The sequence below is a fragment of the Aquarana catesbeiana genome, linkage group LG11 (genome assembly GCF_042186555.1).
Source record: "Aquarana catesbeiana isolate 2022-GZ linkage group LG11, ASM4218655v1, whole genome shotgun sequence".
Taxonomy (NCBI): domain Eukaryota; kingdom Metazoa; phylum Chordata; class Amphibia; order Anura; family Ranidae; genus Aquarana; species Aquarana catesbeiana.
This window is the reverse complement of record NC_133334.1, coordinates 203,860,500-203,886,382: the sequence shown is the minus strand read 5'-3', so window position 1 is coordinate 203,886,382 and position 25,883 is coordinate 203,860,500. Positions and strand designations below refer to the sequence as shown.

The following is a 25,883-nucleotide window of genomic DNA, read 5'->3' as shown; positions in this document are numbered from 1 at the left end:
GCTCTCATGGATTGGGGTTATAATAGGGGGCTCAGGGATGGAAATTGAGGGGGGGTGGTCCTCGTGTCCAGCAAAGCTTTGCCAGTTTCCAATCGGCTGAAGGTGCCAACCTAAAATCTAGGTTCTCTGAATTTTCAGCCATTGTCCTGTACTGCACTCCCAAAATACCTAATTTACTATTGAAAAGCCTCTTTTTTTTTTTTTTTGCAAATGTGGTCAGAATTAATTTACAGCTGCTGCTGCTTCTGGAATCAACTTCTCCGAAGGTCAATGAATTTGGTTCCTAGCGGTCTCCAAAACTTCCCAAATCCTTTTCCTGGGAATCCTCATTGGCAGGAAGTGTTGTATGCTGATTGGGCTCATCTAGAGGTGTTTTTGCCTCCAAAATTGTTCACTTACAAGATCCCCATGGAGGAGGAGTGCTTCAAAGAGTGGAGTTATCAAGAGCTAGTCCCAGCTATTAACTTCCTGGAAAAACCTTGATGGTTCCAGTGGATGAGGTTCTGGTCTTTCAGCACGTACTGCAGCTGGTAGCAGCTGCAGTGGAAGTCTGACACATTTTTCAAAGTGTGGGCTAAACATATACGGCTGTTCTAGGAAGCTGATCCTGTCATTGGGCAATAACTGGAGGCTTTGTCTCTGGGTGGATGCCTTGGAGGATTTCATTTTGAAATTCTCTAGGCTGGGTGTTTTGTCCGTCCATGTGATGAGAATCCCGTGGCTCAAGTGCTGGTCTTTTGAACTTCTTTAATTAAGCAGCTGCCCTTTGAAGGGGAGCACTTGTTTGGGCCATCCTTGGATTCTTACATCAAGGTGATTGTGGCCGAAACCCATCCTGGAAGAGAAACAGTTTAACATCTTCTTATAGTTGTAAAACCAAATGGTGATGTCTGACTTGAACTAAATCTCAAATATCTCAGCAACTTCTTGCAAGTGCAAAGGACCAGGATGGGGTCTAAACTGGTCAGTGATTTTCACTTGAGTAAGGAGACTTTCTGGCATAAGTGGATATTCAGATCTTTTAGCCTTGCCAAGGTTTACTTTGGAGGACTGCCACTATCATTTTGTGGCATTGCCATTAGGCTTGGCACTGCCTCCAGAGTGTTTGGATGTCACCTTTGGTTTGTGGGGTTTTTGACAACTTGGGGTATTTCCATTGCTGGGTACCTAGATGTCCTGCTTAGAGACATTGTCAGATGAGACCTTGACTTCAAACACCTGTCAGGTGGTGCATGTCCTGGAGTCGTTTGGTTGGGTAAAACTCCAAAATTCAACCTTGGTCTTGATGCAATGCTTTGTATATTTGAGCCTAGTCCTGGGCACCACTTGATCCAAAGTTCCTCCCACAGAAAGTGTGTTTCCTGTTCTCAGATTGAGTCCATGAGGTCTGTGGAGAATCCCTCTATTCTGCGTGAGGGTGCTGAGAAAGACGTTCTCCATCGTTTGATATGTCTGTCTCCTGCTCTAGGGATCCTCAGGCATTTCTGATCCATATACTCACTCTGCTTTATTTCCTGTCTTGCCTACTCTGCAGAATAAAGGCAGTGTACTGGCTCTTTTGGCTTGGCCACGAAGTATGTGCCACTCTGACATCATAGAGTCAGAACTGCAGTCACAGTGACTGCTTCCGTGGACGCTAGTTTTGTGCGGGAGGCCATGCATGTGGCTCTGTAGTGGGGTTTTAATCTGTTCTGTTTTTTGCTTGTTGCCATTGTGCTGTGTGGCCCACCCCTCATATTCACTGCTTTACGATATCCCACTCATTATGGATATGAAGAAAGCCTGTGATGTACACTATCGATCAAAAGTTTTATAACACACTGATTTTTGGAAGTTTTTATTAAAGTTTAAACAGTTCCAGCGAATAAACTTAAATAATACATAGGTAAACTGCCCGAGTTGAAAAAAGTTTGTTACCAAAAACTGAAACTTAATGTACATTTCAGAGTTATACAAAAAGGCCTTTTTCAAGTGATGGGTTAACAGCTTACATGTGTTCTGCAACAATGTAAGTAAATTAAGGCTCCGGCCCCTTTCACAAGGGCTGTCTGATCAGGTCCACCTTTCAGTTTTTCAGGTGGACCTGATCGGACCCTCTAGTCTCTGCTATGGAGCAGTGGATTTCAGCGGACACTTGTCTGCTGACACCCACTGCCATCTGATCCGACCCTGTCTTCCAAACACCGACAGATGGTGGTCCTGTTCCCCCATAGAGCAGAGCAGAATTGTGTTTGTGTCTGCTCTGCATAGCGGAGAGGACACGGGCCTGTCATCGCTCAGCAGGGCATGTGGGTTTCACTTAGCGGAAGCGCCCGTGTGAAAGGGGCCTAAAAGTTTATGGTAACAATTCCTACAGGTGTCCCAACTTTTGTTGATTACTTACAAGCTCCCTGTATAAAAGTAGTTTTGAAACCGAATGTTACTACACCCTATTGAAGTGGTTAAGGCAGAAGGTTTCTTACCTTAATGCATTAAAAAAAAAAAAAACCCTAGGTGCAGCTCCCTCCTCCCAGCACACCCCCCCCCCCCCCCTTATACTTACCTGAACCCAATTTCAATCCAATGGTGTGCAGAAGAGCATCGACTCTCCCGGGTCTCTATTTTTTCATTGGCTCACACAGCAGCGGGAGCCATTGGCCTCCTGCTTCTGTCAATCACAGCCAGTGAGCCAATGAAGATAGAATGGGGCAGGGCCAAGCCACATTCCATGTGTAAATGGTCAAAGTCCATTCACAGAAGCGAGGCTCGGGAACGAGGCTGCCTAAGTGCCCCATAGCAAGTGACTGGCTATTGGGGGCACTTGGAAAGTGGGAGGAGCCAGTATCAACAGCAGGGGACTCAAAAAGAAGAGGATCAGGGCTGCTTTGTGCAAGACCATTGCACAGCACAGGTATATATAACCTTTAGAACCACTTTAAGCAATATTTGGGCAGTATTGTTACATAGTAGGTGAGGTTGAAAAAAGACAAGTCCATCAAGTCCAACCTATGTGTTTGACTATATGTCAGTATTACATTGTATAACCCGGTATTTTGCGGTCGTTCAGGTGCTTATCTAAATTTTTTTTTTAAACTATCGATGCCCCTCGCTGAAACCACCGCCTGTGGAAGGGAATTCCACATCCTTGCCGCTCTTACAGTAAAGAACCCTCTATGCAGTTTAAGGTTAAACCTCCTTTCCTCTAATTTTAATGAGTGGCAACATGTCTTGTTAAACTCCCTTCCACAAAAAAAAGTTTTATCTTTATTGTGGGTCATAAGTATCGCAATCTTTCTTCATAACTAATATCCTCCAGACCCTTTATTAGCTTTGTTGCTCTAATTTGTACTTGCTCCATTTCCAGTACATCCTTCCTAAGGACTAGTGCGCAGAACTGGACAGCATACTCCAGGTGATGCTGGACCAAAGTCTTGTAGAGTGGGAGAATTATTGCTTTATCTCTGGAGTTAATCCCCTTTTTAATGCATGCCAATTTTCTGTTTGCTTTGTTAGCAGCAGCTTGGCATTGCATGCCATTGCTGAGCCTATCATTTACTAGGACCCCCACGTCCTTTTCCATCCTAGAATCCCCCAGAGGCTCACCCCCTAGTGAGTAGATTGCATTCATATTTTTGCCACCCAAATGCATTATTTTAAATTTTTCTACATTAAACCTCATTTCTCATGTAGTCGCCCACCCCATTAATTTGTTCAGATCTTGCAAGGTTTCCACATCCTGCAGAGAAGTTTTTGCCCTGCTTAGCTTGGTGTCGTCCGCAAATACAGAGATTGAGCTGTTTACCCCATCCTCCAGGTCATTTATGAGCAAATTAAACAGGATTGGTCTCAGCACAGAACCCTGGGGGACCCCACTTCCCACCCCTGACCATTCCTAGTATTCCCCATTTATCCCCACCCTCTGAACTCGTCCTTGTAGCCAGTTTTCAATCCATTGTATTGCAGGAAGTGGTATATTGCTCTCAAAATGGCGAAATGCAATTACATTAGCTTTGCTGGACACGAGGACAATTAAAACCTTAAGTCTTTCCTTAATCACTTCAGCCTCAGAAGATTTTACCCCCTTCCTGACCAGAGCACTTTTTACAATTTGGCACTGCAGTGCTTTAACTGACAATTGCACGGTCATACAATGCTGTACCCAAACAAAATGTGCGTCCTTTTTTTTCCCACAAATGGCTTTCTTTTGGTGGTACTTGATCAACTTTGTGGTTTTTATTTTTTGCGCTATAAACAAAAAGAATGACAATTTAACCACTTGATGACTGCCTCGCACCGATGTACGTCGGCAAGGCAGCACGGACAGGCAAAATCACGTACATGTACGTGATTTGCCTTCCGCGGGTGTGGGGTCCAATCGGACCCCCCCGGTGCCCGAGGTGGTCGTCTTTTATCCCACGGCGATCGGAGGTGAGGGGGAGGCCATCCGTTCGTGGCCCCCCCCCTCGCGATCGCCGCCGGCCAATCGAATCATTCCTTTGCTGCTGTATGCTAAACAGCAGCAAAGGAAATGATGTCATCTCTCCTCGGCTCGGTAATTTCCGTTCCGGCCCGAGGAGAGAAGACAGGTATGTGAGTGCACAACACTACACACACACAGTAGAACATGCCAGGCACACAAAACACCCCGATCCCCCCCCCCCCCCCCCAATCACCCCCCCTGTCACAAACTGACACCAGCAGTTTTTTTTTTTTTTTCCCTGATTACTGCATTGGTGTCAGTTTGTGACAGTTACAGTGTTGGGACAGTTAGTATTAGCCCCCTGTAGGTCTAGGATACCCCCCTAACCCCCCCTGATAAAGTTTTAACCCCTTGATCACCCCCTGTCACCAGTGTCGCTAAGCGATCATTTTTCTGATCGCTGTATTAGTGTCGCTGGTGACGCTAGTTAGGGACCTAAATATTTAGGTTCGCCGTCAGCGTTTTATAGCGACAGGGACCCCCATATACTACCCAATAAATGTTTTAACCCCTTGATGGCCCCCTAGTTAACCCTTTCACCACTGATCACCGTATAACTGTTACGGGTGACGCTGGTTAGTTCGTTTATTTTTTATAGTGTCAGGGCACCCGCCGTTTATTACCGAATAAAGGTTTAGCCCCCCGATCGCCCGGCCGTGATATACGTCGCCCCAGGCAGCGTCAGATTAGCGCCAGTACCGCTAACACCCACGCACGCAGCATACGCCTCCCTTAGTGGTATAGTATCTGATCGGATCAATATCTGATCCGATCAGATCTATACTAGCGTCCCCAGCAGTTTAGGGTTCCCAAAAACGCAGTGTTAGCGGGATCAGCCCAGATACCTGCTAGCACCTGCGTTTTGCCCCTCCGCCCGGCCCAGCCCACCCAAGTGCAGTATCGATCGATCACTGTCACTTACAAAACACTTAACGCATAACTGCAGCGTTCGCAGAGTCAGGCCTGATCCCTGCGATCGCTAACAGTTTTTTTGTTAGCTTTTTATTGAACTGGCAAGCGCCAGCGGCCTAGTACACCCCGGTCGTAGTCAAACCAGCACTGCAGTAACACTTGGTGACGTGGCGAGTCCCATAAGTGCAGTTCAAGCTGGTGAGGTGGCAAGCACAAGTAGTGTCCCGCTGCCACCAAGAAGACAAACACAGGCCCGTCGTGTCCATAATGCCCTTCCTGCTGCATTCGCCAATCCTAATTGGGAACCCACCGCTTCTGCAGCGCCCGTACCTCCCCCATTCACATCCCCAACCAAATGCAGTCGGCTGCATGAGAGGCATTTTCTTTATGTCCTCCCGAGTACCCCTACCCAACGAACCCCCCCAAAAAAGATATTGTGTCTGCAGCAAGCGCAGATATAGGCGTGACACCTGCTATTATTGTCCCTCCTGTCCCGACAATCCTGGTCTTTGCATTGGTGAATGTTTTGAACGCTACCATTCACTAGTTGAGTATTAGCGTAGGGTACAGCATTGCACAGACTAGGCACACTTTCACAGGGTCTCCCAAGGTGCCATCGCATTTTGAGAGACCCGAACCTGGAACCGGTTACCGTTATAAAAGTTAGTTACAAAAAAAAGTGTAAAAAAAAAATAATATATATATAAAATAAAAAAAAATAGTTGTCGTTTCATTGTTCTCTCTCTCTCTATTCTCTCTCTCTATTGTTCTGCTCTTTTTTACTGTATTCTATTCTGCAATGTTTTATTGTTATTATGTTTTATCATGTTTGCTTTTCAGGTATGCAATTTTTTATACTTTACCGTTTACTGTGCTTTATTGTTAACCATTTTTTTGTCTTCAGGTACGCCATTCACGACTTTGAATGGTTATACCAGAATGATGCCTGCAGGTTTAGGAATCATCTTGGTATCATTCTTTTCAGCCAGCGGTCGGCTTTCATGTAAAAGCAATCCTAGCGGCTAATTAGCCTCTAGACTCCCAACCCCCCCCACACTGTCTTCCGTGTTTTTCTCTGGCTCTCCTGTCTCAACAGGGAACCTGAGAATGCAGCCGGTGATTCAGCCAGCTGACCATAGAGCTGATCAGAGACCAGAGTGGCTCCAAACATCTCTATGGCCTAAGAAACCGGAAGCTACGAGCATTTTATGACTTAGATTTCGCCGGATGTAAATAGCGCCATTGGGAAATTGGGGAAGCATTTTATCACACCGATCTTGGTGTCGTCAGATGCTTTGAGGGCAGAGGAGAGATCTAGGGTCTAATAGACCCCAATTTTTTCAAAAAAGAGTACCTGTCACTACCTATTGCTATCATAGGGGATATTTACATTCCCCGAGATAACAATAAAAATGATAAAAAAAAAAAAAAAAATGAAAGGAACAGTTTAAAAATAAGATAAAAAAGCAAAAAAATAATAAAGAAAAAAAAAAAAAAAAGCACCCCTGTCGCCCCCTGCTCTCGCGCTAAGGCGAACGCAAGCGGCGGTCTGTCGTCAAACGTAAACAGCAATTGCACCATGCATGTGAGGTATCGCCGCGAAGGTCAGATCGAGGGCAGTAATTTTTGCAGTAGACCTCCTCTGTAAATCTAAAGTGGTAACCTGTAAAGGCTTTTAAAGGCTTTTAAAAATGTATTTATTTTGTTGCCACTGCACGTTTGTGCGCAATTTTAAAGCATGTCATGTTTGGTATCCATGTACTCGGCCTAAGATCATCTTTTTTTATTTCATCAAACATTTGGGCAATATAGTGTGTTTTAGTGCATTAAAATTTAAAAAAGTGTGTTTTTTCCCCAAAAAATGCGTTTGAAAAATCGCTGCGCAATTACTGTGTAAAAAAAAAAAAATGAAACACCCACCATTTTAATATGTAGGGCATTTGCTTTAAAAAAATATATATAATGTTTGGGGGTTCAAAGTAATTTTTTGCAAAAAAAAATAACTTTTTCATGTAAACAATGAGTGTCAGAAAGGGCTTTGTCTTCAAGTGGTTAGAAGAGTGAGTGATGTGTGACATAAGCTTCTAAATGTTGTGCATAAAATGCCAGGACAGTTCAAAACCCCCCCAAATGACCCCATTTTGGAAAGTAGACACCCCAAGCTATTTGCTGAGAGGCATGTCGAGTCCATGGAATATTTTATATTGCGACATAAGTTGCGGGAAAGAGACAATTTTTTTTTTTGCGCAAAGTTGTCACTAAATGATATATTGCTCAAACATGCCATGGGAATATGTGAAATTACACCCCAAAATACATTCTGCTGCTTCTCCTGAGTACGGGGATACCACATGTGTGAGACTTTTTGGGAGCCTAGCCGCGTACGGGACCCCGAAAACCAAGCACCGCCTTCAGGCTTTCTAAGGGCGTGAATTTTTGATTTCACTCTTCACTGCCTATCACAGTTTCGGAGGCCATGGAAAGCCCAGGTGGCACAAAACCCCCCCCCCCAAATGACCCCATTTTGGAAAGTAGACACCCAAAGCTATTTGCTGAGAGGTATAGTGAGTATTTTGCAGAGCTCACTTTTTGTCACAAAGTTTTGAAAATTGAAAAAAGAAAAAAAAAAATGTTTTTTCTTGTCTTTCTTCATTTTCAAAAACAAATGAGAGCTGCAAAATACTCACCATGCCTCTTAGCAAATAGCTTGGGGTGTCTTCTTTCCAAAATGGGGTCATTTGGGGCGGTTTTGTGCCACCTGGGCATTCCATGGCCTCCGAAACTGTGATAGGCAGTGAAGAGTGAAATCTAAAATTTTCACCCTTAGAAATCCTGAAGACGGTGATTGGATTTCGGGGCCCCGTACGCGGCTAGGCTCCCAAAAAGTCCCACACATGTGGTATCCCCATACTCAGGAGAAGCAGCTAAATGTATTTTGGGGTGCAATTCCACATATGCCCATGGCCTGTGTGAGCAATATATCATTTAGAGACAACTTTGTGCAAAAAAAAAAAATGTCACTTTCCCGCAACTTGTGTCAAAATATAAAATATTCCATGGACTCAATATGCCTCTCAGCAAATAGCTTGGGGTGTCTACTTTCCAAAATGGGGTCATTTGGGGGGGTTTTGTGCCACCTGGGCATTCCATGGCCTCCGAAACTGTGATAGACAGTGAAGAGTGAAATCAAAAATTTACACCCTTAGAAATCCGGAAGGCGGTGCTTGGTTTTCGGGGCCCCGTACGCGGCTAAGCTCCCAAAAAGTCCCACACATGTGGTATCCCCATACTCAGGAGAAGCAGCTGAATGTATTTTGGGGTGCAATTCCACATAGGCCCATGGCCTGTGTGAGCAATATATCATTTAGTGACAACTTTTTGTAAATATTTTTTTTTTTTTGTCATTATTCAATCACTTGGGACAAAAAAAATAAATATTCAATGGGTTCAACATGCCTCTCAGCAATTTCCTTGGGGTGTCTACTTTCCAAAATGGGGTCATTTGGGGGGGTTTTGTACTGCCCTGCCATTTTAGCACCTCAAGAAATGACATAGGCAGTCATAAACTAAAAGCTGTGTAAATTACAGAAAATGTACCCTAGTTTGTAGACGCTATAACTTTTGCGCAAACCAATAAATATACGCTTATTGACATTTTTTTTACCAAAGACATGTGGCCGAATACATTTTGGCCCAAATGTATGACTAAAATTTAGTTTATTGGATTTTTTTTATAACAAAAAGTAGAAAATATAATTTTTTTTCAAAATTTTCGGTCTTTTTCCGTTTATAGCGCAAAAAATAAAAACTGCAGAGGTGATCAAATACCATCAAAAGAAAGCTCTATTTGTGGGAAGAAAAGGACGCAAATTTCGTTTGGGTACAGCATTGCATGACCGCGCAATTAGCAGTTAAAGCGACGCAGTGCCACATTGGAAAAAGACCTCTGGTTCTTAGGCAGCATAATGGTCCGGGGCTCAAGTGGTTAAAAAAAAAAAAATTTTTTACTTTTTGCTATAATTAATATCCCCCAAATGTAAAAAAAACTAATTTCTTCATCAATTTAGGCCAATATGTATTCTTCTACATATCTTTGGTAAAAAAAATCGCAATAAACGTATATTGGTTTGCGCAAAAGTTATAGCGTCTACAAACTATGGGAAAGATTTATAGCATTTTTATGGCGTTTTTATATATCTTTATTATTTTACTACCCTGTTTCCCCGAAAATAAGACCTAGCATGATTGTCAGTGATGGCTGCAATATAAGCCCTACCCCCCAAATAAGCCCTACCCTGTTTCCCCGTAAATAAGTCCTTCCCTGAAAATAAGACCTACAAGGACTTTAACTAGGGCTTATTTAAGGGGTAGGGCTTATATTTCAGCCATCACCGACAATCACGCTAGGTCTTATTTTCGGGGAAACAGGGTAGTAATGGCGGTGATCTGCAATTTTTAGCAGTATTGCGAAATTGTGACGGACAGATTGGAGACTTTGACACATTTTTGGGACCATTGACTCTTATAGAGTGATCAGTGCTATAAATATGCACTGATTACTGTATAAATGTCACAAGCAGGGAAGGGGTTAACACTAGGGGGCAATCAAAGGTTTAACTGTGTGTTCCCTCACTGTATTCTAACTGTGTGGGAATGGGACTAACTAGGAGAAATGCCAGATCGCTGTCCCTACTTTGTAGGAACACACGATCTGTCTTCTCTCCTCTGACAGCACAGTGATTTGTGTGCTTACACACACAAATTCCCGTGCTGGCTCTCATGCACACGATCGCGCGTGGCTGTCGGAGATCACGCCCGCTGGCCACGCTCATCATGTCCTCCCGCTGTGCAGCAAGCGTGCGTGCCTCCAGTGGCGCTCTCGTGTTCTCTGGTGGCTTTCCTGGGTAACGCCCTATATATACAGGATTTTGCCCAGGAGAGCCATTCTGCCACAGTATATCTGCGTGAGCTGGTTAAGAGAAATTGCAAAGAGGGCCAAGATTGTGGTATAGCTTCCTCCGTCATTAAAAGGCACTTGTAAACCGGAAGAAACTCTAACAATACAAATCTTTAGTAAGACCTCATCAGGAATATGCAGTTGATTTCTGGGCACCAGTTCATAAAAAGAATATTTGGGAACTGTAATAAGTGCAGCGAAGGTCAACCAAACTAATGAGAGGCATGGAGGAGCTCAGCTATGACGAACGATTAGCTGAACTGAATGTATTCTCTCTTGAGAAGAGGAGATTAAGGGGGGGATATGATCAACATGTATAAATACATAAATGGTCCATATAGTGAACATGGTATTGAGTAATTCACTTTAAGGTCATCACAGAGGAGAAGGGGCAATCTTTATGTCTGGAGGAAAAGAGATTTAATCTCCAAATATGGAATGGCTTCTTCACAGTAAGAGATGTGGAATAGACCAGGTGGTTCTGGCCAGCTTAGTAGATGGTTTTAAAAAAGGACTGCATTTTTTCCTAGAGGCACATAATATAACTGGATACTAATATTTATAGGTAAAATTGATCCAGGGAATATCAGATTGCTTTGGGTGATCAGTAAAATAATCTTTTTCCCCTGCTGGAGCAACTTGAATCATGCTTTATTCGTTTTTTTTTTTTGCCTGCCTCTGGGTCAACTGAGGGTTTAGGAGTGTGTGTGTGTGTGTATATTTGTTTGTTGAACTAGTTTGACTTGTGTCTTTTTTCCTTGTCAAAAGAAGTTTATTGAGTATACAATGCCATAAAGATACACAAAGCAAGCCCACAAGGATCTACAAAGTAAGCTCATTGTTTTACAGTAGGGTTTATATAGGTAAATATCATGAAATTTCAAATATTAAACATTGGGTTCATGTAAACCTAAATTAAAGATATATATCATTTCCTTAGTTACTTTTGTAGGTATTTAAATGATTTATACCTACTATACATATGTTTACAAGTAGAGTGTATATAGGTCAAATAAATTCTGATAATGAGCTTTAATCGTAAGGTGGAGAAAAGGAAAGAGAAAGAAGAAAAAGGGTTGAAAGGTAGAGGTATGGTCCACAAGGTTGTCCTGCTCGTCAGTTTATTATTCTTTTTAGTTCTCTTTGAAGTCTTAGAATGGGTGTCTCTGTAAGTCATTTAATCTGTTACCATGGCAACAGGACAGAGTCATTGAAGTTTGACAGGAACTGTTGTTTTATCCAAGGATGCCAAAGTTTTTCAAATTTTGGAATTTGATTTTGATCGATGGCTACCATCTTAGCATGGGACATTGTATTATTCATTTTGTGAATTGTTTCTGCTAGTACCAATGTAGGAGATTTCCATGCCTTTGACTTGTGTCTTTTTTCAACCAGACTATGTAACAGGAGGTCTGGCACACTCAAATCCACAACTGAATCGGAAGACAAATGCTTCGAGTTTGTGGGAAAGAGTGCAGTAAATCTAAAATGTGTGAGCACTACGATATCATCCTGATATAGTAGCAAAAGGACTGAGTATTTTGGGACTTTAAATATACCTTAGTATGCACACTTACCATGCAAAAAAAAAAGCATATCATACAGTTTTTATAAAAATCCCTTTTTATTATATACTATATAAAAACACACATTGTTGTCTATTAAATACATTACAGAGATGAGCGCATTAAATCTTCTGAGACGGTCAATGCAAGCAGCTGTGAGACCTGGAAGGAGGGGTGAGATATACTACCTCTGATCTCTGCACAAGGTTTTGTCTGGCTCATCCATAATTGGATGTCATTGGTTCCATCTGACCTTGAGTCATACCTACTTACTTTGATCAGAGAAGTCCCACTAGGACACTGATTAATTTTTCATCTGTTCTCCTCTTATATTTGAGGATTTGTTTTTAACTGTCTTTGATTTATTTGTTTTCAATAAACCCAATTCTGTTGGTCCTAATGAAGCAGATGATCCGTGAAACACGTTGACCGTCTCAGAAGATTTAATGCGCTTATCTCTGTAATGTATTTCACAAACAACAATATTTGTTTTTATATTGTGTATAATAAAAAAATAATTTTTATACAGACTGTATGATATAGGATAAATTTTCTTTTTGCATGGTAAGTGGGCACACTGGGATATATTTAAAGTCCTAAAATACTCTGTCATGTAAGCCGTTGAAACTTGTCTTATGATTCTAGCAAAAGGACAGAAGGACAGACAGCTCACAGGACATCAGCTTAACACTGATCAAAGTAAGATTTAGTTTTAACTGCAAAGAGAAGACTTCGAGGTGCAGGCTTGACAGGTCGATTGGCTGTAAGAAAGCCATAGCTCAGATGGCAAATAAAGAAATAACTTTTATGCCTAGGACATGAAGCACTGGCAGTGGACTACTGAAGACTGGATGGTCTTCTGGACCAATGAATCAAAATTTGAGGTCTTCGGTTCATCACACACTGTTTTTGTATGCCGTTGAATAGGTGAAAGGATGGTTCCTTGGTGTGACACCAACTGTCAAACATGGAGGAGAAAATGTGATGGTATGGGGCTTTTTTGCTGGATCCAGAGATTGAGATTCTGGATCCTACTACCACAGCATTTTGCAAAGCCATACAATACCCTTTTGAATAAGCCTAGTTGGTCAGGGGGTCCATTCTACAGCAAGATAATGACCTAAAACATACCTCCAGGCTGTGTCAGAACTACCTTAGAAAAAAAAAAAACAAGATGATAGGCTTCAAATCATGGAATGGCTAGCACAGTCTCCAGACTTAAAGTATTTGTAAAGGTAAAGTTTTCTTTTCGTTAACCACTTCACGCCTGTAGGGCGTCCTGGGACGTCCTCGACTTTGAGGGGCTATATCTGAATGATGCCTGTAGCTACAGACGACATTCAGATATCGGCTTTTTCCGCCGGCGATTCCCTACACCATAAGAACGATCATAGCGGCTGTTCCGCCGCTTGATCGTTTTTACGGGCGGCGGGAGGGGACGCCCCCCCTCCCGCCTCCCTCCGGTGCTTGTACCGACTCACCGCTTCTATCGGTGAGTCGGACACAGGATCCGCCAGCCCCGGATGGTTATCATAGAGATTTTCGGCGGACCAGATGGTCGCCGGAGTCTCTATGACTGTTCGGAGGCCGGCGCGATGTTATGACGTCACGCCCGGCCTCTGCATTCAAAAAAACGGCGCTGCTTCGGCTGGAAAGCGGTGATCTTCTTTTTTTTTTTTTTTTTTTTTTTTTTTTTTTAATTATAGGCTTCCCAGCCTAGAGGTGAGATGTGGGGTCTTATTGACCCCATATCTCACTGTAAAAAGGACCGATCGTGCCATATTCCTATTACAAGGGATGTTTACATTCCTTGTAATAGGAATAAAAAAGTAATCAAAATTATTTTTTTTAAATGTCAAACTAAAAATATAAGTCAAATTAACAATAAAAAAAAATTAAAGTGTCCCTGTCCCCGTGTGCTCGCACGCAGAAGCGAACGCATACATAAGTCTCGCCCACATATGAAACCGGTGTTCAAACCACACATGTGAGGTATCGCCGTGAACGTTAGAGCGAGAGAAATAATTCTAGCCCTAGACCTCCTCTGTAACTCGAAACATGTAACCAGTAAAAAATTTTAAAGCGTCGCCTATGGGGATTTTTAAGTACCAAAGTTTGGCGCCATTCCACGAGTGTGTGCAATTTTGCAGTGTGACATGTTAGGTATCTATTTACTCGGCATAACTTCATCTTTCACAATATGCAAAAAAAGTGGGCTAACTTTAATGTTTTGGTTTTTTTTAAGCATGAAACTGTGTTTTTTCCAAAAAAAACGAGTTCGAAATATTGCTGCGCAAATACCGCGCGAGATAAAAAGTAGCAATGACCGCTATTGTATTTTCTAGGGTCTTTGCTAAAAAAATATATATAATGTTTGGGGGTTCTATGTAATTTTCTAGCAAAAAAAATTATGAATTTTACATGTAGGACAGAAATGTCAGAATTGGCCTGGGCACGAAGTGGTTAAAATAACAAACATGTCCTACTTGCCTGCTCTGTGCAATGGTTTTGCACAGAGCAGTGCTGATCCTCCTCTTCTTGGGTCACCCGCCAGTGCTATGGGCCCATAAAAGAAAGAGCTCAGCCCTCCGCTCCCCTACTCGCTGGCTGTGATTGACAGCAGTGGGAGCCAATGGATCCTCTGCTGCATCTCAGCTAATAAGGAGGGAGAGACCTGGAAGAACCTCAGCTCTGGTACTTAAGTATTAGGGGGTGCTAAGATGGGATCTGCATACTGAAAGTTTTTTACCTTCATACAAAAACTATCTGAACAATATTTGTTTTTTGTTGTAGAAAGAATGCCATGAATATGTTCAACTGGTATATCTGCAAAAGGTGGCTACTCTGAGTCAAAAATGTAGCTTACACTTTGTTAAAGAAAACAATTCCATGATTTCTGCAGTTGTTTATTCCTTTAATGCTTTATTACAGTGAGACATTAAACTAAGTAAATTTAAATAAAACGTTTGACCGGCAGTGTATGTTTAAGAATTTTTTTTTTTTCACTCATTTTTGGTTTACCTGTAAAATTTTATTTTTTGGAATAAGTTGCAGGACACCAAGATCCCTTCCCACTTTGTATGGTTCCTCCTTACTTGCTATAGAACTGAGTCTGTGTTGTACTGGGGAGAAGTTATGTATGGACAGGAAGCCTGCTTTTTTTGGCCAGTGTCAATTCACCTATAGGTGACAGCTTAACCCGTTTGTTAGGAATATGAAGAAACCCAGTGTCCTATGATGTACTCCAAGAAAAGGATTTTGCAGGTAAACCAAAAATCCTAATATTTAATTCCAGAGATACCTTTTTAAATTCATGTAATTCTGTCATTTCAATGCAGAACTTAACTATTATGATAGTATATTAAAAAAAATTATCATAATATTTATGTAAGAGAGTATTTTTTTTAATTGTTATTAAAATTTAGTCAAGTTAAGCCTTTTCTGTAAATATTCATCTCTATTTTACAGAATATTACTGATGCCATTGGTCGGGCAACTGCAGATTCTCTTCAAATCCCAATTCAGACTGCATACCGAGAAGCTTTTCAGAGCATTGTCCTTCCAGCTTTTGAGAAAGGGTGTCAGTCTATGTTTCAGCAGATAAATGGCAGCTTCAGACAAGGGACGCAAGAGTGTAAGAAGCCTTTGATGTTCAGTTATAGGGCTGAAATCTTGTGTTAAATGTCACCTAATGGAAAAGTGTTGCTTTTTCACTTGACCCATCTTCTCCTAAACTTTGACACTGTAGATTTTCCTGTAACAGAATGTGAATATTTTCTTTACATCTCTACTTATATTAAACATATGAATGTGACGTTTTAATACCTAATGCAACTGTCTAGAGAAGAAAAAGGTTTAAGTCTAGACTCTAGAGACAACCATATATAAATTGTATTTTTTAATTATAATGGTTTTGACTGCATATCAGCTGGTTAAAATGGTACAGCTACAGCCAGCCCTCATCATAATGACCATTATGCTGGTCTACATGATTTCTGGTTATTTCAGCCAGATTGGCTTTGTCAATAGAGACTGGTTGAAAGTGAAAATACTACAAAATTGCCTAGTATATGCACAGTTGTAGAGATTTCCATTGGTACAGGTAGGCATTCTCCTCCGATGCCTTCATGTACATTATCTTCCAATCATTACTCCACTCTTCAGTAATTGTACTATGGAAAATGTATCTTCTCTTTCGTTCATTGACAGACACAGCACCTCCTTAATCTTGACCATTGGATTATATTGCCTCCACAGGAGTAGGACTAGGCAGAACAAAAAAACACCTGGCTACGCCTATGGGCTGCCCTCAGTCAGTATATAACCCCCTCCCTGCTCTAGGTATTCAGTTTATTTTTGTCTAGTCAGGAGTAAGGACCTTGCTCCTTGCTTGGATCTTTTGGTCCTAACAAATTTTGCTTTTTGTCTTTCTTCCATGCATTTTCTCCTGGAAGATCTACAATCATCTGCGGGCTGGGCAATGGGCTGGATAATCTAGATCCAGTGGTGTCCACAGTCCAGCCAACGAGCGCATGCAGACCTCAGCTACGCACTAGATCGGCCGTGTTAAACATCTCGCAGGGTCGCATAAGAACAGGCTTTGGTCTGAGTCACAGCGGTCCCTTGGCCGACAGCCCCCCACTTCGGTGGCGAGGAGTTCTGTCTGGAGGGTCACCCGCACCATGGATCGGTAAGTACATTCCCCCCTCTTCTCCTTAGTGTGGTTTGGGGTGGACGCGGGTACCCTCCAGTGGTGGTTGGACCTGCCTGCATCCCCATCCTCCCATCCTAAAGTCCCTTGGTTAAGCTGGGCTTCCCCCTACCCCCACAGATTGGTGGGAGTCCCAGGGCAGGCAGCAGGGACCCCTGGGGGTCTCCCCCGCCATTCTGCTTCTGGGTGTGTGTGTGTCCTGCCCTGGCGGTATAGGAGTGCAGAGGTTGCAATGGAGACCCCTAGGTGCATGCCCTGCTGTGTGTGCAGTGTGAGGTAGTGTGCAGTTTGGGGTCCCAGTGCTGAGAGGGCAACGGTGCGGTGTCCCCTTAAATGTTCACCCGGCCTGGTGGAGTACAGTACCTTTTGGAGGGGGGTCCCCTTGCAGAGGGTGCAGCGATGTTGATGGCACAGAGAGGATCATGGCAGCATGCTTCAGCATGTCAAATGACCGGTGGCCATGTTTGGGTGGTCCTATGATATCACAGCGGCCATTTTCACTTGATTTGGCTGGTCTCTGGCCAGCGGCCATGTTTGTGTAGCCGATTACATCACGGCAACCATTTCTCCTTAGTCTGAGACACTGGAGATGGCTGGAGCCTTGTGGAGATGCCAGGGCTCCTCCTCTTTTCTCCTCTTCCTGCCCTGGATGGATGAAATAGATGCCGACCATTGGTGTTTGCTGTGTCCGAATTACGGCGCTCTAACGGCTGGGAGGATGAGTCTTTGGGGGTCCTTGTGTTTCTCCCTCTCTGCTGATAGGTACCCTGGCCATTGGGGTGTCCCTTTGTGGTGCCAAAGATTCCTTTTGTACTACCGGGTCTTCTTTCCTATGGAGCCTCAGGGTCACATCTCACCCACTGATCCCCCTCATGGAGGTGGCAGGTCCCTCGGAACCCCAGCTTCACATGGTTGCACTGGTGGCGGTCCTTGAGTCATTGGTATCCCGGGTGGAAGTAACATGTGGGCAAAGACCCAGGGGGAAGCGTCCCCTGCCTTCCCCTGCTCAGTCTGTCTCATCTGATTCTGAGCCTGATGCCGCTGGGGACATGGCCCGTCCAGGGGGGTTTAATATCTCGCCCCCTGACTCGTCCGATAGTGAGGATGAGTCCTCCGCGGTCTCAGCAGTGAGTAAAAAAGTGCTGGTGGATGCACTTGTTACTGCGGTGCTGGAGACTCTAAAGATGGAGGATGCAGTGGACAGGGCTGCAGATGTGGTTGTGTCCTTTGGTACGCATAAGTCACCTCGCACACCAAAGGTGTTTCCTTTTCTACCTTATTTTGATAGATTTACCTATAAGGAATGGGAATAACCAAAGTCACCCTTTGTGGTCCCCAAATGTTTCTCAGTACACTACCCCTTTGAAGAATCACTTTTAAAAAAGTGGACTACCCCACCAGTGGTGGACCCTCCTGTTTCCAGGTTGAATAAAGCAACCATGATCCCAGTAGAGGAATCAAAGTCCTTTAAGGACCCGGTTGACAGTAAAGTGGAGGCTGTGGCACGCAGCAAGTTTACTATGGCTGGGTCGGCATCGCGTCCAGTCTTGGCCTCGGCCCTGGTGTCGCAGACCCTAACTGAATGGGCCAAGCTTTTGCGCCAGGTTCTGGGTAGTGAGCAGGTTCCTGCTGCTTATGTGGATTTAGCAGACCAGTTGGTCCATGGGCTGCAGTATATTTGTGATGCAGCCTTGGATGCAGCTCCTGCGCTGTCCAAGCTCTCTGTTTCAGCGGTGGTGATTAGACGTGTGCTGTGGCTTAAGGATTGGTCGGTAGACCAAGCCTCCATAAAAGCTCTCATAGATCTGTCCTTTCAAGGCGACCACCTGTTAGAGGCTACCTTGGATGACATCATTAAGGGTGTCATAGGGGGAAAGAGTACCTTCATGCCTCAATCTAGGAAAGGGAAGGAGCCTCCTCGCAGACGGGGGACTTCCTTCTCAGCCCATAAGAAATTCTTCCGGGCTCCCGGGACTGCAGATAAAAGAAACTGATCTCTCAAGTCTTCCCCGGGATGTTCCAAGCAATCTTGGTATGGTAAGCCTAGAGCAGGCTTCTCTGGATCCACTGACAAGACTCTTTCAGCATGCCCTCACTCATTGCTGGGGGAGGAGGGGGGGGGACGATGAAATCTTTGCTAGTTTCCAGATTCATGGACCTCCTTCATGAGCCTTAAGGGGGTCCACGAAGTGAACCTTTTGGGGGTACCAAAGAAGAGGGACAGAATTTGTCCACTTCGGGGGGCACTGTGTCTTCTTGTGTGGGTATAAATCCTGTAAAGGTTCGGGTGACATCCGAACTACCCACGGTCCCCTCTAGCCCCATCCAGGAAATTGGGCTACCTGGGTCTGACTCTGGAGTGAATGCTGACCAGGTTAGTAGTTTTTATTCTCAAACATTGGCCCCTTCAGCAGGTTCAGTTCAACAGGAAGTAACTGAGGCTCGTGGCATTCTTACGGGTTCCTCTGGTAGACGCCGCAGTCCTCCCAGTGCCACTGCGGGGCCAACACCTTCCTCTTCTGCAGTGCCTGCAAAGGACCGAGAGAGAACGTCTTCTCTTCTGGTGGCCATAAAACGTCCCTTGGAAGCTACCTCTCAAAGAGGACCAGTTGTACCAAGGGCTGAGCTTCCATCCTGCTTTACAGTAACTGTTTTTAATGGCCTAGCCATAGAAAGCCAGGTACTGAGAGGTAGAGGTCTGTCGGGATCAGTGATCCCTACTATGGTGAAGGCTAGGAAGTCGACTTCTAGTAAAATATATCATCGTACGTGGAAAGCGTACATTTCTTGGTGTGAGTCGATTGGCGTTAGTCCTCGATCCTTTTCTGTGGTTCAGGTCTTAGCTTTTCTTCAACAGGGAGTTGAGCGGAAGTTGGCTTTGAGCACCATCAAGGGCCAGGCGTCTGCCTTAGCAGTCTTCTTTCAGCGACCCCTAGCCACTCACTCTTTAGTTCGTACCTTCATTCAAGGAGTCTGGCATGTGGCTCCGCCTGTACGGTCTCTTTTGCAGCCATGGGATTTAAACTTGGTGCTATCGGTTCTCCAGAAACCTCCATTCGAGAATATTCGGGAGGTTCCCTTACCTATGGTGTCCCAGAGGGTGGCATTCTTGGTGGCTGTTACCTTGGCCCGCAGGGTTTGGGAGTTGTTAGCATTATCCTGTCATAGTCCCTATTTAGTACTCCATAGGGATAAAGTGGTTCTTCATACCTGGCCATAATTTCTGCCCAAGGTTGTCTCTGACTTCCATTTAAGTGAGGACATTGTGTTGCTGTCCTTGTGTCCCAAGCTGGAATTTGCATACCTTGGATGTGGTTTTGTACGATTCGAGTGTATCTGGCAGCCACTGAGTCCTTCCAGAGGTCAGACTCTTTTTTTTTTTTTTTTTCTTTTTTCTTTTTTCTTTTTACACAGGGACCAAGGAAAGGGCTGGCCGCTTCCTCAGCTACCATCTCCAGATGGATCAGATAGATTGTGACTCAGGCCTATTCTATCAAGGGTCAGGTTCCTCCTTTCCCTGTCACGGCGCATTCTACTCGGGTGCTTAGTACTTCTTGGGCCTTCCGTCAAGTGTCAATATCACAGGTTTGCAAGGCGGCCACTTGGTCTTCAGTGCATAAATTTACTAAATTCTATAAAGTAGATATTTTGGCATCTGCGGATGCTTCTTTTGGCCGCAAGGTTTTGCAGGCTGCTGTTTAAGATGGGGGTTCCCTCTTGAGCAGTGTTTATTCTTCAAATGTTTATTTTTTTCAGATTGGGCTCCTGTGTCCTGGTTAGGGCTTTTGTGGTTAGTCTTGGGTTATTTTGCCCACCCCTCATTTTTCTTTGGCACTGCTTTTGGACGTCCCAATGGTAAAGATTAAGGAGGCTCTGTGTCCGTCGATGAACGAAAGAGAAAATGGGATTTTTGCACTCACCGTACAATCCATTTCTCTAAATTCATCGACGGACACAGCACCCACCCCTCTATGGAGTTTATAATACTTCTATTACTGCTTGCTTCTAAACTGAATACCTAGAGCAGGGAGGGGGTTATATACTGATTGAGGACAGCATGGGCATAGCCAGGTGTTTTTTTGTTCTGCTTAGTCCTACTCCTGCGGAGGTGATATAACCCAGTGGTCAAGATTAAGGAGGCGCTGTGTCCGTCAATGAACTTGGAGAAATGGATTTTACGGTGATTACAAGAATCCCATTTTAATAACAAAGGCAGCTTGGGAATCAAAATAGCTATACTTTTTGGAGGGGCTAGTAGAGATAGGGGTGAAACCTTTTAGCATTGAAGGATTTACAAAACCTTGTGAACCTGTGGCCAGGATATGGCGATAATCACATATTGATTGAATTTGAAATGGGTAAACTAGGCCTGTACATGTTGAATGTGTACTCGCCCACTTAAACATAAACCACACACCGTCATTCTCTAGCAGCTAAAGCATTCATGTCCAAAATATTTTGTTCGTTATATGTAATCTACTTTAAATATTTAATTCTTCCTCCTCCTAGGTTTTCTGTTACTGGTCACCACTGCTGTCCTCACATGTGATCTCTCCACTAAAAAATAAAAGTCTTGCAACCTATCCATATAAATTTACCAGTGTATCAACAAGAGTTATAAACATGCATGTGTATCAACAACACATGCATATAGAATTTCAGCAGCCGACACTGTTCACAATCCCATATTGTGCAAAAATAATATAAACAATAAAAATGTTGTGCTAAACAATCATTGATGTGCAGTGGCTACATATATGAAGTTCTATTGTAAATTCATGAATAAACAAAACTCATGCCATATCAAAAAGTGCTAATGTGTGTAATAACATACACTGTGCAAAACATGCATTATTTGTGAAAGTCCATAATAAACAAAACGTTGAACATTTCCATTTAGATGAATAGTGAGAGAGTCCTTTGAGAAGTGCTCCAAAATCTATGGTAAGTTCCCACACTCCAGTGCCCCCCCTTCCTATTTGTGCATTCCCCCTGAGGAAGACATGCGATTCCCTGTGTCAACACACGTTGGGGGGGGGGGGGGGGGGATTGGACGGTCTTTGGCAGCAGCTGCAGCTTGGGTGCTGGTAGAGCTGCACAATTAATCGTCAAGAATCATTATCGTGATTAATCGTCAAGAATCGTTATCGCGATCTTGACTAAAGTGTTTCACAATTCTTTCTATGCAAAGAATTCTCTCTGCTCTTCTGAAGCCACAGCCCTCAAAAGAAAGGAAGAGAAAACACAGGCAGTCTGCCAAGAAACAAAACATTCTTTATTAGTTGAACTTAAGTATAAACATTGTAACAATTTGTCAATGGAATAGACTTCCTGTGTAAGTGAAAAAAGTTTAACCTAAACACTAAACCTTTTTCTGACATTTTTTGGTTTCAAGTTAAAATCATTTTTTTTTTGCTAGAAAATTACTTAGAACCCCCAAACATATATATATTTTTTTAGTAGACACCCTAGAGAATAAAATGTTGGTTGTTGCAATATTTTATGTCACACTGTATTTGCGCAGCGGTCTTTCAAATGGAATTTTTTTGGAAAAAATTACTTTAATGAATTTAAAAAAAAATCTAACCAGTAAAGTAAATTTTTTTTTTTTTTTTGTATAATGTGAAAGTTTTTACATCGTGAGAGAATCGTGATCTTTTTATTCTAAGCAAAAAAATCGTGATTCTCATTTTGGCCAGAATCGTGCAGCTCTAGGTGCTGGCTGCAGAGATCGCTACACGGTAGCCCCACGAGCATACACAGATATACCTGCTATAGTTTGGTGCGCTGTAAGCACCTTGTACATGTGAGTACCCATTTGCTTTTTTTTTTTAAAGGATATTTAAAACTTTATCACACCATCTAGTTTGTTTCTTTTTCCATTACCACAAGGATAATCCATAGGAGGATCCAGGACGCCAGAGCAGCTTTTTCCATAGAACCCAGGGGTGGTTCGTCAGCATGTATTGACCAAGCTTAATTGTGAGGTCACACGCCCTAAGGTGAAGGGGGAACACTGGAGTGTCGGCACTTACCATAGATTTTGGAACACTTCTCACAAGGACGTTCTCTTCTCGCTAATCATCCAAATGGAAATGTTCAACGTTTTGTTTATTATGGACTTTCACAAATAATGCATGTTTTGCACAGTGTATGTTATTACACACATTAGCACTTTTTGATATGGCATGAGTTTTGTTTATTCATGAATTTACAATAGCACTTCATATATGTAGCCATTGCACATCATTAATGATTGTTTAGTGTGACATTTTTATTGTTTGTGATCTCCCCCCCTCCAGCCACAACAGAAGATAAACTAATTGCCATGACATGCTGTTTTTTTCTTTTTTTTTTTTTATCACTACCTAACTAAACACACATGTTCATAATTATTTTATCCACTGCAGCCTGCTGTAATTATATATTGGAATTATTAATCCTCCAGCTTTGAGATCGTTCTAACATCAGCCAATGCTTGCATGGTCCATATGGTAAAACGAAAAAGTGCAGTCTCTGGAGCACAGCTATGGAGCCGCAGCACCAGGGCCTCCGCAAGTATTTAGACACTTATTGCAAGGGGGGTGACCTGCCACATAGATGTCTGGCTTTGGCAGACACTCATCTCTCAAGAGTTATGGGCTGATTGACCCTCAGCAAGTCATGGAGTTAGGCTGAGAGGAAGAAGGTGAAAAAAGTAGTGGCCTCCCGAATAACTATCAGGAATTGAGGGCTCCCTGCATAGTTCTACCTGTTGTGGCTCTATTTCTGCTGTTTCAGGAGCACAATTTTCTGGTTCCTTTGTGTCTGCCAAGGAATTTTGAATGGCCATTTCTGGTTGAATTACCAGCTCTCACTGCTTTTGGAACACCTGGGACACAAGCGTGGCCGTTCATTCCCTATTACCTCCCCCTTTGGAGTCTCAAATCTTTTCCTGTACATCTTCATTTGTAGGAAGTGACGTATGTGGATTTGGCTCAGGTGGAGAAATGTTCTCACCAACGGAGCAATTTTCTCAGCAGTACCCCATGGGAGAGGAGTCACACTTTGAATGTCACTTAATCATGCCCTAAATTAGATTAACATTTTTTGAGACAGAGCTTTCTTTTGTGGTATTTAACCACTTAAGGACTAACACATTTTTGGAAAGTAGACACCCCAAGGTATTTAGTAAAAGGCATGGTGATTTTTTGAAGTTGTAATTTTCTTTACAATTTTTTTGAAAATGAAGAAATTATTTTTTTTCAATTTAACCACTAGCAGACCAGCTCACGCAGATATACTGCAGCAGGTCAGCTCTCCTGCGCGAATCAACGTACCTGTACATCGATCTGTGCAGGGAGGATAGCGGCGCGCATGGACTCGATGTCCGCCGGTGACCCGCGATCGCGGTAAGGAGAGGCAGAACGGGGAGCTGCCTATGTAAACAAGGCGATTCCCCGTTCTGCCTAGTGACATGACAGAGATCTACTGTTCCCAGTGATCGGGAACAGTGATCTCTGTCATGTCCCTGGCAGCCCATCCCCCTTACAGAACATGCTGAGGGAACTCGCTTAACCCCTTGATCGCCCCCTAGTGTTAACCCCTTCTCTGCCAGTGTAATTTTTACATTGATCAGTTTTCATAGCACTGATAAATGTAATGTCGCTGGTCCCCAAAAAGTGTCACTTGGGGTCAAATTTGTCCACCGTAATCTTGCAGTCCCACTAAAAATCAGCAGATCGCCGCCATTACCAGTAAAAACCATTAAAAAAAAAGTCCCTAAATATATCCCGTAGTTTGTAGATGCGATAGAATATATATCGGCCCAAACTGATGAATGAATTTGTTTTTTTATATAGATATATTTTTGGATATGTATTATAGCAGAAAGTTGAAAAAAAAAATTTTTTTCAAAATTGTTGGTCTTTTTTTGTTTATAGCGCAAAAAAAAAACGCAGAGGTGATCAAATACCACCAAAAGAAAGCTCTATTTGTGGGAAAAAAGGACGTCAATTTTGTTGAGGTACAATGTCGCACGGCTGCACAATTGTTAAAGCGTTGCAGTGACATATCGCAAAAAATGGCCTGGTCATTATGGGGGAAAATCCTTCTCGTGGCTGCAGTGGTTAAAATACTACCAGAACAGTACCGTGTCACCATATAACTGCTGTGGTGGCGATCGGATTGACTGGTAACAGTATGTAAAAAAAAAAAAAATTAATGTGTTCAATTTGTTTAACTTTTTTTTTTTTTTTTTTTTTTTTTTTTTTTTACATATTGTCACCAGAGCAATACTGTGTCACCATGATGACACTGTACTTCTCTGGGGAGGTGAGCAGGTTTTTTTTTTTTTTTTTTTTGTGATTTTATACTGTGATTATTACAGTGATTATTGCTTTTTAAGCAATAATTTTTTCACTGTGAAACTGGCATCCATTTATGATTCATTGTGTACATGTCAGGGCTGGCTCAGCCCTTCCTTCTCTGAGCTGGCCGCTTAGCTGTCGGCTAATTGCCAGCTCCTTTCTCTCCACAGTGACTCAACTGTTGATGATCTGCTCGTCAGTCCTGCCTACTTAAAGCCATCCAGCTCACTTCATCTCTGCCTTCGCCTTGGTCACGTCTCAGAGACTTTTTCCTGCGTACTCTGGCTATGTATTGACTATGCTTACTCTGTTTACCTTTTTATTATTATTAAACAAGTGTGATTAACTACTTCTGTCTCGGTCTGATTCATGGTTTCTGTTAGTAGGCCATGAATTCAGAAGATGCAGTCAGTCCACTTGTTGGTAATATTTTTTCCAGATTGGATGACCAGGATGACCGCATGGATCAGTTTGCCTTGGCGTTACAAACGCTCCTGAGTCACACGGCTCACCTGGAATCTTCCACTATGGCTGCTCCGGTACAACCTGTGTTGCAGGCCGTCCCTGCTGCTGCTCCAGTCTCTGTGCAGGCACCCGCCTCAAGTATTACCTCTATAAGAGGCATGTCTGGCTCCGCTCTGCTTCCTCAGCAATTTGGGGGTGATCCAGTTAAGTGCAGAGGGTTTCTCAACCAGGTTGAGATATACTTTGAAATGCTGCCCCAGGCTTTTCCCACGGACAGAAGCAAAGTAGGTTTCGTGATATCTTTGCTTTCAGAGAGAGCCCTGGCCTGGGCAAACCCTCTATGGGAGACGCAAAAACCCGTGGTCCTGAGTTACCCAGAATTTGTGGCTTCCTTCAAAAGGGTATTTGACGTTCCCGCGTGCTCCGCTTCTGCTGCCAAGAACCTCATGTCCATCAGAGTACGAGA

At 43.2% G+C, this 25,883-nt stretch overlaps 1 protein-coding gene across 2 annotated transcripts in view; it reads left to right on the top strand.

Moving 5' to 3' along the window:
* Positions 1–25,883, top strand: part of EDC4 (enhancer of mRNA decapping 4) — a 470,500-nt gene that overhangs the window by 379,152 nt on the left and 65,465 nt on the right. For both annotated transcript variants that reach the window (XM_073605174.1, XM_073605175.1), the window contains one exon: positions 15,362–15,527. In XM_073605174.1, the coding sequence (XP_073461275.1) occupies positions 15,362–15,527 (166 nt within the window). The remainder of the gene's footprint in view (positions 1–15,361; positions 15,528–25,883) is intronic.